Source organism: Heterocephalus glaber, unplaced genomic scaffold (assembly GCF_053883595.1).
Source record: "Heterocephalus glaber isolate CG9 unplaced genomic scaffold, H.glaber_assembly_v1.0 deba00001555, whole genome shotgun sequence".
NCBI classification, from domain to species: Eukaryota; Metazoa; Chordata; class Mammalia; order Rodentia; family Bathyergidae; genus Heterocephalus; species Heterocephalus glaber.
In genome coordinates this window covers 17565190-17579434 of record NW_028258346.1, presented here as the reverse complement: position 1 = coordinate 17579434, position 14245 = coordinate 17565190, and the positions used below count along the sequence as shown (strand labels likewise).

General features: G+C 50.0%; 1 protein-coding gene across 2 annotated transcripts; it reads left to right on the top strand.

Annotated features, from left to right (window-relative positions):
• Positions 1–2844: 2844 nt before the first annotated feature.
• Dscc1 (DNA replication and sister chromatid cohesion 1) lies at positions 2845–14245 on the top strand. Of its 2 annotated transcripts, none has more exons than XR_002396893.2 (9): positions 2845–3046; positions 3961–4129; positions 5213–5347; positions 6842–6932; positions 7362–7500; positions 8693–8745; positions 9409–9609; positions 10544–10692; positions 13944–14245. XR_002396893.2 is itself a non-coding variant. In XM_004850221.3 (9 exons), the coding sequence occupies exons 1-9, from the start codon at positions 2883–2885 to the stop codon at positions 14050–14052; spliced, it is 1164 nt and encodes a 387-aa protein (XP_004850278.1). In that variant the 5' UTR covers positions 2852–2882; the 3' UTR covers positions 14053–14245. The 2 variants fall into 2 exon arrangements, 1 of the variants encoding a protein (XP_004850278.1); XM_004850221.3 differs by having other exon boundaries at positions 2852–3046; positions 9409–9563.

Genomic DNA, 14245 nt, shown 5'->3' with positions numbered 1-14245 from the left:
TATTGTAGATGACAGTGTAGGCAAGTTCAATTCCCAATATCACAAATACCTCACTAACTAAATAACTACTAACGTAAGAAGTATGCTTTAAATGGGTACAGTTTACTGTACTCAATTCCTATCTCAGTGAAGTTCATTCACAAACAAAACAAAGAATCACAGAAGATTAAATATTACATGGCTTCCTAATATGAGAGGCCTCAAATGTAAATAATTTAAAGAGCAAAATACAAGAGACAGGGAAGAAATGGAGGTAGATGGTGTGGTGGCACACACCTGTGATCCTGGCACTCGGGAGGCTGAGACAGGAGGATTGCCAAGAGTTCCAGGCCAGCTTGGGCTACATCTTGAGTTCAAAGCCAGCCGGAACTACATAGCAAGACTCTGTTTCAAAAACAAACCAGCAAGGTCCGGAGTTTGATCCCCGGTAGCAAAAAAAACAAAAACAAAAACAAAACAAAACGCAAAAACCCAAATAAAAAGAAAAAAAAGAGAAAGAAAGGGAGGGAAACTGTGTAGAAAGGGCAGGGGATGGCACTCCCCCACTGACAGAGGTTACTGTGTACACAAGCACATACTAATTAAACATTGCTTTTCAAACTCCAAGCCAGAACTCCCCAAGATGCGGGGCTGCAGAGCAGAGGTTGTGTGTGGTATGTTGGGCTTTTGCAGGGCTTCATTCTACAGGAGATCCGAAGCCACTTGGAATGCTGCGACCCAACTTACATCTATGTCTGTTTGTTTTTAGACAGCATCTCACTAAGTTACCCACCTGGGGTTCGAACTTGTGGTCCTCTTGGCTCAGCCTCCCTGATTGCCGGGATTATAGGCCAGCATCACTGCAGGGGTTTTAGCACCAGTGTAGTGCTCAACTCCGTCTGTATTTGATACCCGCTATTTCTGATTCCTCCTCTAAGGCAGCGGACAATGCATCAGGTTGCCCTGGGGAACAGGGACCAGTGCTCCATGCTAATCTTCTCAGCAACCAAGCTCTCTTCTGCTAAATCTTTTTGGGGACTTTTTCATGGCAAAACAAAACTTTCACAATAGAATTTTTGCTCTTGATTGTCAGTATGAACCTGGCTGAAAGCCCCCAACAGTATCCATGCCACAGACTGAACACTGGGCTACTTTGGAATTTTCTCCATCAGATCAATTCGTTGGCGGCCCTTAATCTCAGTCTCCTGCAGTCGCTGGACAGGAGCGCAGTGTAGACAAATTTTCTGCCAAGCATAACAAAAACAGCCTGGAGTCCACCTGGCAATGGAGTCCTTGTTCCCAACTGAAACCTCCTGAGCCTGGTCTTTTCCGTCTGCTTTGTGAGCAATCTGGTCTCAAGTTCCGACCAGGATCTCCCTTCAAGCTCTGTTTGCAGAATTCTGAGGCTTCTCCAGACTTTTCCGAACTCCTCCTGCAAGCCAGTTCCGAGGGCTTCTGAGCCACACGGCCAGGTACCAGAATGTGCCTCAGTCACTTGCTCCTCCTCCCTGAGACCCACAACTAAAAGGAAGACGGGTTTATTTGGCTCACAGTTCGTAGAGGTTTCAGCCCATGTTCGGCTGGCTCTGAGGCAGGGCGGCCTGCCGGAGGAGAGCTGCTCACCTCATGGTGCACAGGAGGCAGGGAGCGAAGGCAGAAGGCAAACCTGACTCTTCCGGCCGGCCCACCCCCTACAGCAGGTCGGCCGCAATCTCCAGGATTCCTTCACCTTGCAGACGCCCCCTCTATGCGGGCACGGGGCTTTGGGGGCATCCAGATCTAAGCTTACTCATAAGCAGACTGCCTCGGGGGACAGAGCGGGGCTCGGAGTTGGGCTGCCGGCCAGGCCTGTGGGCAATGCCCGGGACCCCCTCTTCCGGCGTACTTCCGGCTGTGGGGCCTTTCTGCTTAGTCTGTGCCTGCAGTGGTTGATTCGCTTCCTAAAGATCACTTCTCAGGCAGCAGCCACCTTTATGTTCACCCTGCTGCTCCATTTGTTTCTGAATCTCATATAAGTTTGGATGTCTTTCTTATTTTTTTGTTTTGTTTTGTGGCAAGATCTCGCTATGTAGCCCAGGCTTGATTTGAACTCATGGGGATCTTCCTGTCTCAGCCTCCCAGGGCTGGGATGACAGGCATGCACTACCAGGCCTGCCTGATGTTTTAAAAGAGAGAGTTAACGAGCCAATAAATCACCTCAGCACCAGGCAGACACAGGGTGCCCTTCCCGAGCACGTTCCTATTATTTCATCCCAGAGCAAAACCCAAACGCGCCGCTTCCCTTACTTGGCCTTTTCCTGGCCAGCGCGGCCAGGGTGCTGGTGAGCGCGGGTGTGCACGTGTGTGTGTGTGTGTGTGTGTGTGTGTGTGTGCGTGTGTGTGCGCGTGCGTGAGTGCGCGCGGCTCCCCAAGCCCCGCCTGGCCGCGGGGTGGCGTCGGCGGGGACCCCGCGGCTCATCGCAGCGGGGGACGGGCGCAGAGGTGCGGGCGGGCTCGGGCAGTCACCCGCCCCAGGCCTGGCGCGCCCGGACCTCCGCACTGAGCCGAAGCCCAGCCCTTTGTGTCAGTTTGAGGCCGGGTCTCGCGAGGTAGCTGGGCTGCTGGGCTGGGCTCGAACTTTCCAGCGCGGAGACCGCGGGCGCACGCTATTCCGGGCTCGGGACTCGGGGCGGGGCCAAGGGGTTTGGGGCGGGGAAGGGCGGGGCTTGGGGCAGGGAAGGGCGGGGAAGGGCGGGGCTTGGGGCGGGCGGGCTCGGAGTTCGGGTTGCGACTCGGGGGCGGGGATAGGGGCGGGGCGGGCTGGGGCAGCTGGGCGGGGCAGCTGGGTTCGGGGCGGGGCTCAGACGGCCCGGCCCGCCCCTCCGCCCCGGAAGCGCCGCCGTCTGCCCGCGCGTGGAGCCGGGATGCCGCGGACGCGGGCGGAGGTGGACGCCACGCTGCAGGCCGCCAAGCTGCGAGCGGCCGAGCTGCTGCCCACGGCGCTGAGCCTGCGCTTCGGGCCCGGCGCGGCCTGCTGCCTGCTGGAGCTGGAGCCTGCGCTGTGCCGCCGCCTGGAGGCCGGGAGCAGGTGAGCGGGCGGCCGGGCGGGAAGCCCGCTCATGCGCCACGGGCCCTGGGTTTAACGCCCAGCCCCGGGAAAAGAAACAAAGCCCACAGTTCGGTATTTGGGGTTCTGTTTGCTTTTTGTTTTCCGACACAGGTCTCACTAGGTAGCCTAGCTGGGCGGGCCCTGGTGGCGCACGCCTGTCAGCCCAGCACTCCAGAGGCTGAGGCAGGAGGATCACCGCTACTTCCAGGCCAGCCTGGGCTACATAGTGAGACCCTGTCTCAAAAAAACCTAAACAAATAAATAAAAGAGTAGGTCCTTGGGCCCACTAGGCATTATTAGCAGCTGAAAGCCTTTTGTTCTTTTCATGTACCGAAGGCTTAATTTTAAAAAGTAGTCTGTTTTTAGTTTCTTTTGTTTTTGTTTTTTCTTTTTCTGTGTGTGTGTGTGTGTGTGTGTGTGTGTGTGTGTGTGTGTGTGGCAGAGTTTCACTGTGTAGTCCAGGTTATCTTTGACCTTGCTATGCTCTTAGGCTCAGATTTAGCAATTCTCCTGCCTCAGCCTCCTGAATGCTGGGCTGATAGGCCAGTACCATCCGCCCAGCTTATTTTAGGTTCTTTGTGTGAGTTTGAGGAGCTGCACTTTGGCCTGCTTTAGAAACGGGTATCCTGGGGTTTTGGGGGCGCGGGGGTATTGAGGGTTAAACCAGAGGCGCTCAATCACTGAGCTACATCTTCAGACCCCTTTTTAAATTTTGAAAAGTTGCTCAGGCTGAGCTTCAACTTGGAACACTCCTGCCTCAGCCTCCCTCAGTGCTGGGATCACAGGCGTGTGCCACCATACCCAGCTTCCAGTCTTAATTTGGAAACTGCTTGAAATCCAGATGCCCAGTGCAGCCCCGAGAAACCCCGAATTTTCTCCCCGTGTTTCCGAAGCCTCGTGATCCGCGGTGAGAAGGACGAGCAGGCCGTCCTGTGCAGCAGCGACAAAACCTACGAGCTCAAGGTGGCGGACACCTCCAACCTGCTGCTGTGCGTCCCGGGCTGCAAGACGCCTGCGCAGCTGGCGCAGGAGGAGGAGGCCCCCGACCTGATGCACGCGGAGGTACCGTTCTCTGCCCCTTGGCGGCGCGTGCGCCAGTCTTCTCTTCAGCGTAAGCTTTAGATGTAAGCAGGGTGTAGGGCCGCACACCTGTGATCCCAGAGCTCTTGGGGCCTGAAGCAGGAGGATCGCTGCGAGTTGGAGCCCAGCCTGGGCTACACAGTGAGATTCTGTCTCACAAAAACAAAGACAAATACCCCCAAATTACATTTTAAAAACTTTTAGGTATAAAGTATATAATCATGAGATTCGGAGAAATTTCATGAAATTGAAAATTTCTCAGCATTATTATTTTTGTTTGAATTATTGTGAACGTGTGTGTATTTTCCCAGTTTGATTTTTCTTTCTTTTTTTTGTGGTACCAGGGATCAAACTCAGGGCCTTGCGCTTGCAAGGCAGGCACGGTGCCACTGAGCTACATCCCTGGCCCCCTTTTGGGTTTTTTTAAAGATAGAGTCTCATTATATATTTCAGACTGGCCTTGAGGTTGTGGAGATCCTCCTGCCTCCGCCTCCCACAGTGTTTGGATTATGGTGTGCCTACTTCGGCCTAGAAGGTACTTGCAGTCCACAAAAGTCTCTCCTTTGCCTCCTGTTTCATTTTTAGGGGACACAGAACAACAGCGCCCCATGTCCCTTTAACATCCCTTCGTTATTTGAAGATTATGGTAATGTCTCATTGTTAGCGTGTTTTTCAGCCAGACTGTGCTGCTTCTGCCTCGTGTGCAGAATTGGGGCAGTCCTGGTCAGCTTTTCCTGGGCGTAGTTAGTTTCTAGAGTGTGCTTGAGGAATGACGTTCAACCCCTCATTTTCAGCCAGGCATGGTGGCACGTTCCTGTCATCCCAGCATGGGGAGGCTGAGGCAGGAGGATCGCTGTGAGTTCAAGGCCAACCTGGACTGCATAGCGAGAGCCTATCTCAAAAATTAAAAAAAAACACATCATTCTCACTTTGTCACGATGTTGGCTGAGCTGGACTCTGAAGAGATACCTCTACTCTTTCTCTCTTGGTGCTCGTTGACAGTTGGGTTTTTGGAATTTCTTTCAGGATGGCTGCTAAAGCATTATGATGTGTTATAATTTCTAGATCTTTGGTTTTTCCAATAATTACTGGGAATTAAGAAGATGCAGACCTAAACTACAGAAGCTGAGGAAACTTCTGAAAGAAAACACCTATGAAGGGCCCGACAGCCCAAAAGAAATGGATTCGAATCGCTCCAAGGTGAGACTGTCATTGTCACTTTTACTACAAATTAGGTAAAAGATCTGATTAGATGCACTGAACAGCGACGTTCTCACCTTCATGTTTGTCTTCAAACAAGCCTACTGCAGTGGGCGTCTCGTCGAGGGCCACCTACCTTACGTTGGTCCTATGGCATCTGCTCTCAAAGCTGGGCAGGGATGGCGTGGGCAGGACTGGGGCAGGAGGCCATGCAGAAGGGCTGGGTGCTGTAGGCCCCAGAGGAATGGTACGGTGCTCTCACTGTGGTCTTTGCTTCTGAGACAGGATCTCAGTTGAACTCAAGGTGATCCTCCTGCCTCAGCCTCCCGAGTGCTGGGATCACAGGTGTGCACCACCAGGCCTGCTCTCGTTGTGGTTCTTTGATAATTTTGAGCATCTTTTGATGTTCTTATTGGGCATCTGTACATCTCTGGAGCAATGTCTGCTCCATTCCTTTGCCTGTTTGTAATTGAGTTGTTCATCTTTTTATTACTGAGTTACAGGAAGTTTGTTTCATCTACACGTCAGGCCTGTTCTTTTCTTTTTTATTGTAGTAGAACGAACACGACAGTGTTTAGCCTTGAAAGCATGCTTGCGCGTATGCTCAGCCCTTTGTGGTCCCCAGGAGTGTGTGTGAGCCTCAGCACCCTCCTTCTCCAGCCTTGGCCCCTCCTCGTGCTCCCGGTCCCCTGTCACTGTCCCTGCAGGCAGCAGCCACGTCCGACTTCTGTCTCTGCGGACTTGACAACTCCGTGTCCAGCACAGAGGCGGGCCGTGCATGTTTGTGTTTTGTGTGGTGCGTGCTTAAGTACAGAAGTATATTATTGTGATGCAGTGTGGATGATCTCGTTTTCCTTTTGGTGCTGAAGAAACCATTTCCAGCTGTGCACGGTGGCACAGGCCTGTATTTCCAGCTACTTGGGAGGTTGAGGCAGGACGATTGCAAACTTCCGTGTCCTCCCTAGGCAATTTAGTGAGACGTTGTTCAAAATAAAAAAACCAAAAAGAGCAGCACTTGTAGCTCAGTGCCAGGCCCTGGGTTCAATCCTCAGCACTGTCAAAAAATAAAATACAAAGAATCATCGCCAAATCCCAAGAAATGAAGATTTACCTCTCTTTTTTCTTCTAAGAGTCCCCACCTGATGGGATTGAACTCGAGGGCTTTGCACTGAGCTACGCACCCAGCTCTTCTTTTATTTTTATTATTACTTTTTTTCTTTTGTCTTTAATTTTGAGACGGGATCTTGCTAAATTACCAGTGTGGGCTAGAACTTGGAATCATCCTGCCTCAGCCTCCCACAGCACTGGGATTACAAGTGTATGTCACCATGCCCAGTGCGATTCTTCTGTCAGAATCGTTATATATTGATAATAAAAGAATTGAACTAATGCATACATTTTGCCTCATTCAGTTCTATGTATTCTTGTAAATTCAGTGAGAAACCTAAAGAAATCCTATTTTTCAGAGCATTAAAATGTTTGTTTTCTTTTCAGTATACAACTGAGGATTTGCTTGATGTAATTCAGGCAAGTGAGGAAGAAATAATGGCCCACCTGCAAGTTCTGAATGCCTGTGAGATTGGAGGTGTGGTTCTCAGTTATCATTAATAAGGATGGGGCAAGGTGTCAGACGAGAGGAGGCTTTGGGTATCTTCATCCTATTGCAGGTTTACTTAATCTTCCCAGGGACTCAGAGCTGATGGTTTTAGGGACTGGGTGTGCACTAGGCCTTGCCTTCAGTCCACAGTGCCGCAAGCAAACAAAACCGGATTATATTTGTCTCTTGATTTTTTGAGACAGGGTCTGGCCTTGAACTCAAGGCAGTCCCCCTGCCTCTGCCTTCTGAGTGCTGGGATGACAGGCCTAGGCCACCAGACCTGAAAACACAGACTTTTAGTGTTGCTTTTGTTGTTTTTTGGTTTTGCAATGGGCAAGCATATCCTAGTGCTTAGACTGTACAGCTACTTCATTCTCTTGAAATGCCCCTTGGTAAATCTGACTTTTGGAATTCTAGGTTACTGGAGGATTCTTGAATTTGATTATGAGATGAAGCTTCTGAATCATGTGACTCAGCTTGTGGACTCTGAGTCGTGGTCCTTCAGTAAAGTCCCTTTGAGTATTTGCCTTCAGGAGCTGGGCCCACTGGAGCCAGAGTGAGTACTTAATTCCTTGCCCTGCAGATTTTCTGAAGGAGAGGAAAGTTCTTTCTCAGCCTGGAAATAAACTCAGGACATAGACTGTTTATATTTTGATATCTTAGAAAAAATTTAAAAATACACAACCAAAAAGGATTTGGAAATTTTGGTCACTAGGGTGAATGAATCTGCATCGTCTTTTCTTCTTTTTGTCATAAAAATATAAATTTTGTTTGAGCTATTTTATAATAATATCCTTACAGTTCCTATAAAAATGTGTAGCCTGAGGCTTGGCATGTAGCTGTTTCCCAGAGTATATTAGTTCTCAATTTAAATAAAGTATCATGCCATCCAAATAATTTAATATTTCAAATCTCAAATTTATATCTTAGATTCTAGTTAGAAATGAGGTTTAAAAGAAAGTGCATGACGGCCTGTATATCCATCAGCAGATGAATGGATAAAAAAAGTGTAGCATTTACACACAGTGGAGTACTACTCTGTCATAAAGACATAAACTTGAGTCATCTGTAGGAAAATGGATGCACCTTGAGACCATCATGTTTATTGAAATAAATCAGACACACGGCTTGAATATCACATGGTTTCTCTTACATGAGAAACCTAAAGTATAAATAAAAAGCAAAGTAAGTGATAGATAAATAATAGGAGCCAGGCATGGTGGCACACAGCTGTAATCCCAGCATGGGGGCTGAGGCAGGAGGATCTTCATGAGTTTGAGGCCAGTAGGGCTACCTAGTGAGTTCAAGGCCAGCCCGAACTACATAGAGGGCCCTAGAGTCAAAAAGCCAGAATAGGGCCCGGGATTTAGCTCAGTGGTGCTGCCGCCTGCCTCGCAACCCCGAGGTCCCGAGTTTGATCCCTGGTACCAAAAAAACCCCAAAAACCCCAGAATAAGTAAATAAATAGGTAGGTAATAGGAAGTAAGGAGATACATCTTTTGCAAAAAGGAAGGGAACTGAGAAATGGAAAAGGGAAGGAGATGAAAAGAGAATCATGATGTGTTATGTACAGGTACCAACTTTCCATGAGAAGTATGATCACTGTATATTGTAAACATGGACTAAAAAATAAACACGGTGTTGGGAAAAAATGAATAAAGAATACCTAGAGAGAATTGATCACCAAAATAATATATAGTGCATCATAATGGTGATAACTTTTCAAATGTTTTTTTTTTAATTTTCAGGGAAATGATAGAGCACTGTCTCAAGTGTTATGGAAGGAAATATGTAGATGATGGTAAGTTTTGGAGGTGTGCTTACGCGCAATGAATTTTTGTACGGTAGGGTTGGTGTGTCTATGTGGAGTGAGCTGGTATTAAAAATAAGACCTGTAGGACTGGGAGTGAGGGAGGTGTTGCCTTAGTTACTTTCTCATTACTGGGGCAAAATACCCAACAGCCAGAATTAAAGGAGGAAAGGTTTATTTCAGCTCACAGTTTGTAGAGATTTCAATTGGCTGGCTCCAAGACCAGATGGCATAGCAGAAGAGAAACAGTCCATGGCAGGGTAGGCAGGAAATAGCAGCAGCGGCAGCATCTGCAGCAGTGGCAGAAACAGCAGCAGCAGTGAGCCTTCCTTTCCCTTTTATTGCATCCAGGCTACAAGCCTATTGGTTGGCGCCACCCATACCCAGAGTGGAGCTTCTGTTTTCAGTAAATCCATTCAGCCACACCCAGAATCACACTAAACCAACTGGTGACTACACTAGTGCCACACATCCAGAATAGCAGAGTCACACCCATGAGCCAGCCACGTCCCAAGAGCCCCACCTATGAGTGTATGAGGCTTTGGGGGGACATCTAGACACAAGCCCTAGCAGGTGATAATGCCAAGAAGTGGTGGAAAGGAAGTGAGGACCTACTGGAGGATAACACAGGGCTCTCTGATGCCTTTTCTGCAGGCGAAGTTTATTTTGAGCTGAGTGCTGATAAGATTTGCCGCACCACAGCCCAGATGCTTCTGCAGAACGCAGTGAAGTTCAATCTGGCTGAGTTCCAGGTGGTGTGGCAGCAGAGCGTCCCTGAAGGGATGGCAACCAGTCTGGACCAGCTCAAGGTAACCCTGCTGGGCCTGCTGCATGGTTCCAGGTCATTGCCCCCAGGTGAGGATGGCCTGCAGCTGAATGTGGAGGCTCCTGCTCTCCTGGACGCCCATCCACACACTGTCCTTCAGACATGCCAGGACTCTACAGAGACCTGCAGATCGTAACGTTTGCTCTTTTGCTGTTCTTTGAGACAGGGTCTCGCTATGCAGTTCAGGCTGGGCTTGAACTCATGTAGTTCAGGCTGTGCTGTGAGGAGCAGAACCTAGGTTTGCTATTTCCCTAGGATGGTGCAGAGCTGGGTGGACCTGGACACAGTAGCTGGACTCGGGGAGGGCACTGAGTGAAGTGAGAAGTCACAGCCCTGAGCAGTGAGCGGCAGGGAGAGGGACAGGAGCAGACCCAGGGGAGATGGGCGGGAAGCGGGTCGGGACAGAGGCCGGGAAGCACACAAGGCAGGAGGACAGAAAGCATGAAGCTGAGGTGGGGATGGGTGTGGGAGGGAAGAGCCACCCATGTTCCCAAGAAGTGAGGACCAGGAGTCCAGGAAGGGCCCCGCTGGACTGGGGGTGGACTGACCCTGTGGCCCGCTGTCCGAACAAACAGGGTGATAGAAGCCAGACTGCAGAAGGAAACAGCAGTCATATAAAGGAGCAGCATGGTGGAGCACGCCTGTAATCCCAGCACTCAGAGGCTGAGGCAGGAGGGTCATACCAAGTTTGAGTCTGGCCTGGGCTACACAGTGAGTTCAAGGCCAGCCTGGAATATGTAGCAAGACCTCGTCTCAAAAAAAAGCAGCTGTTTTTATAAGAAAAGACTTAAAATCTCTGGGTACTTTTGTGAGGCTGGTCTTTACCTTGGGCTAAGCTGAAGCACATGGTTAAAGAATGAGCCAGTTTGAAACAGTGGATCATGTTGTGAACCGCCCTTTTCCCTCTGTTTCTTTCTTTCTTTTTTTTTTTCTTTTCTTTTCTTTCCCTTCTGTTTCTTACAGGGTTTAGCGCTGGTGGATAGACACTCAAGGCCAGAAATCATATTTCTGCTCAAAGCTGATGATTTACCTGAGGGAAATCAGGAACGTTTTAATGCTCTGTTCTCTCTACGGGAGAAGTGGACGGAAGAAGACATCGCTCCCTACATCCAGTAAGTTTTTTTTTTTTGTATTAAATTATTTTATTGGTACATTGTAGGTATACAACACAATTACATTTCTTATTGGGAATTGTACCTTTACATAATGCATCTTGGTTCTTATTTTTTCCCCATTCCTAGCCCTCCCTTCACGCCCTACATCCAGTAAGTAAATGAATACCAATTGATTTTTGTTTTGTTTGAGACAGGGTCTTGCTAGGTAGTCAGACTGGCCTTTGATTCACTGTGTAGCCCAGGCTTGCCTTGAAGTTGCAGAGATCCTCCTGCCTCACGTTCCCGAGTGCTAGGGTTACAGGTGTGTGCCACTAGGCCCAGCTACGACTTTCTTGAGAAAACGTAAGCATTAGACCAGAACCACCTTTTTCCCTATTGCCCAATCCCTCACCCTTATTTGGGACCTTTGTTGGTAGAACTTCCTGTCTGGTGCCTGGCCTGTCCCTGCATGGGATCTGCCTCAGACCGGGCTCCTCCCCCTGGTGTTCATGTGTCCCCAGGGATTCTGTAATACATCCATTTCCACATTCAGCAGCAGCTACCTCCTGGGCCCCAGGTCTCTGCTGTCCTTCACAGGAAAACAGATGGCTGGAATCCCAGCACTTGGGAGGCTGAGGCAGGAGGATCCCTAGTTTGAGCCCAACCTGAGCAATTTAGTGGGACCTTGTCTCACAGAAAGGGCTGGGGATGCAGCTCAGTGTGAAGGCCCGGACTGCAGTCCCAGTGCTGAAGGGGGAAGGAAGACTTCCGTGGACTTAGCGTGCTTCTTCACCTCCCGTTCTTCCCTTCACCCACGCACATCTTACTCCAGAGATGTCCATGCTTCCGCTCTCTGGCGCCGACTGTCTGTGTCTGGCGTAGTTGGCCCTCAGCACTCAGGCGCCCAGCCTTCCTGCCGCTGGGAAGGAACACTCTCCTCCTCCCCCTGCGTCTGTGTGGCAGAGCCTCCAGGGCTGTCTCTGGCCCCACCTCTTCCCCGCCTGCATCTCCTCCATGACCCTCGCCTTACAGGTGGTGCTTGCATGGTTGCATTTAGTCAGCGCTCCTCGCTCCTCGAAGAGCCGGCTCCATCCTGCCCTCCCCTTCACCTCAGGGAGGAGGAGTACCCGTCCTGGGTACTTGGTGGTGTGCATCTTCGGGCTTACAGCATCCGTCCCTCCAGGCTGCACCGCTGGGATTAGCAGCTAGCACGGATCTACTCAGTGCCACGGTGATGAATTAAAGGGATGCGTTTAAGAGAGGAAGACGCTTTGAAGAAAAAGCCCAAACCAGACAGCTGCCTGCCACAGAGAGGGGCAGGGAGCCCCAGAAAGCTGGGTGCCCAAGGGCCCTTTGTCCCTGGCTTATGTTTTTTTTATTTTTGGTACTTGGGATCGAACTCTGGACCTTCTGCTTGCAAGGCAGGCAGGCAGTGGCACTACTGAGCTAAATCTCCAGCCCTGTCCCTGGCTTCTTTTATTGGGTTAGGAACCCTTCCTTCTGGGCAGGTACTTGGAACTTGCCACAACCTGATTGGCTCCCGGGACTGTCTTTAGATGGACCCGAGGACTGGGGATTTAGCTCAGTGGTTCTGCCGCCTGCCTTGCAAGCACAAGGTCCAGATTTTGATCCCCGGTACCAAAAAAAGAAAAAAAAAAATAGATGGACCCGAGACCACAGACACCACTGCCTACATGTGTGGTCCTTGTGGTAGGCATGGCTTGACCTCTTCCTCCTCATTGGTCCTTAACCCTGGGATGGATGGGTTGGTTGCTAGGAGCTTTATAGACAAGGCAGCTTAGATTTAGTGATGCCTGTGTATCTAGTGCAGTAGTATAATAACCCTAGAGTATGTAAGTGCATAGGTGTGAGTACACGTTTTTATATACTGAAGAGCTTTCTGTAAAGTCAGTAGCCCCTCCCGAGGGCTCCTTTGCATTGTGGGAGGTGGGGTGGGGGGTCCTTCCCTCCCTCCCCTGCCTGCCACCCTGGCTCTGGTCTCTGATGAGGGTTCTCATGCCATCTGTGCCATCTGGTGCCTGTTTATATCTGGTTTTCTCTCCCTCTACCCTTGTCCTTGTAATTGCTCCCAAAGGGATTTCTCCAGTAGTTTTACCAGGATTAGCCAGACAATCTAGAGGCCTTTACTCTGTTCTTCTCTGTCTACAGACCCCCTTCCCCCTCATTCTTAGTTAAGGAGGCCGAGGCTGGGGAGCATGTAACTCCAGGAGTGCGAATGAGTCTGGGCAATATGAAAAGGCCTCACCTCAAAAACCAGATGAAAGCAGTCTAGGAGCCATCTTCACCCTTTCCTTCCTGCCTGGTTTAAACCAGGAGCCGATCCTGTGAGCTGTCTTGTGTCTGCTTCTGAATGGGCTCCTTCCGTCTTGCCCTCTCGATTCTGCCTGTCTCGTGTTGTGTGGTACTTGCGATGCCCAGTTGCCGGGCATGAGCCCAGGCCTCACACGTCTTGGCAAGGCCCTCCCTCTGGGGCACACCCCCAGCCCCCTGGTGTTTATAGTTTGCAGTGTTTTTTTCTTTTTGTTTTTAAATGGTGCGGGCTAGGCCAGCGCTCCCCACGGAGGTCCACCTCCATCCATTTAGTTTCATTTTGACGGGTTGACAAGTTGCCAGGCCTCCAACTTTGGGTCTTCAGCTGTAGACATTCTGAAACATCCGGAAGTGACCAGTGACTTCTCCCAGTACCCAGCTTCCCAAATCATCATCTCATGGCCTCCATTACTTAAAACTTAGACCTCCTGATGCCTTTCCTGTTGTGCGTGACCCTCCCTTCTGTGTCCTTCGAGACCCCTCCACCTGGCTCTGTCCTCTCCAGCAGGTCACCCCCCCCCAATGTCCCTGTCCTTGTCTTCTGTATGTGGTAAGGAGAGAGAGGATGGCTGCACAAACTCTTACACAGTCTGGGCTCCAGGTTCTCCGGCTCTATACCCTACCGTGACACTGCTTGTATTTCTGTCTTGGTTCAGTTGAGACTTCGAACTGCCAGGTATGGTTGTCCAGTCCTGTATTCCCAGCACTCAGGAGGCTGAGGCAGGAGGATTGCTGGATGTTAAAGCCAGCCTAGGCTACATAGTTCAAGGCCAGCCTGGACTACATAGTAAGACCCTGTCTCAAAAATAAATAAAAAGACTTGAAACCCCTACCCTGTTTCCCCTGTAAACACATACCCTTATGCCTATGGGAAAGATGGCTGTGGGGGGAAAGCGATATTCATGCTGTTCATTTGGGTTTTCTGGTGGTTTCTGCAGAGACCTATGTGGAGAGAAGCAAACGATAGGTGCCTTGCTCACGAAATATTCACGCTCCTCCATGCAGAATGGCGTGAAAGTTTACAACTCCCGAAGACCCATTTCCTAAGGAACAGCAGTCCGCCTGGGGCGCAGTGGCTTTATGAAGTGTGAGATACAGAAACAGATTCTCTTGTGAATTTTTGTTCCTGACTTTTCCATGAAGCTGTTTTTTCTCCACTGCTCTCCTATAATGGGACATTTATTCATCCTTGACATTTGTACTATGAGAACAAGGCGAAATAAAGTATTTCCTACCTGTG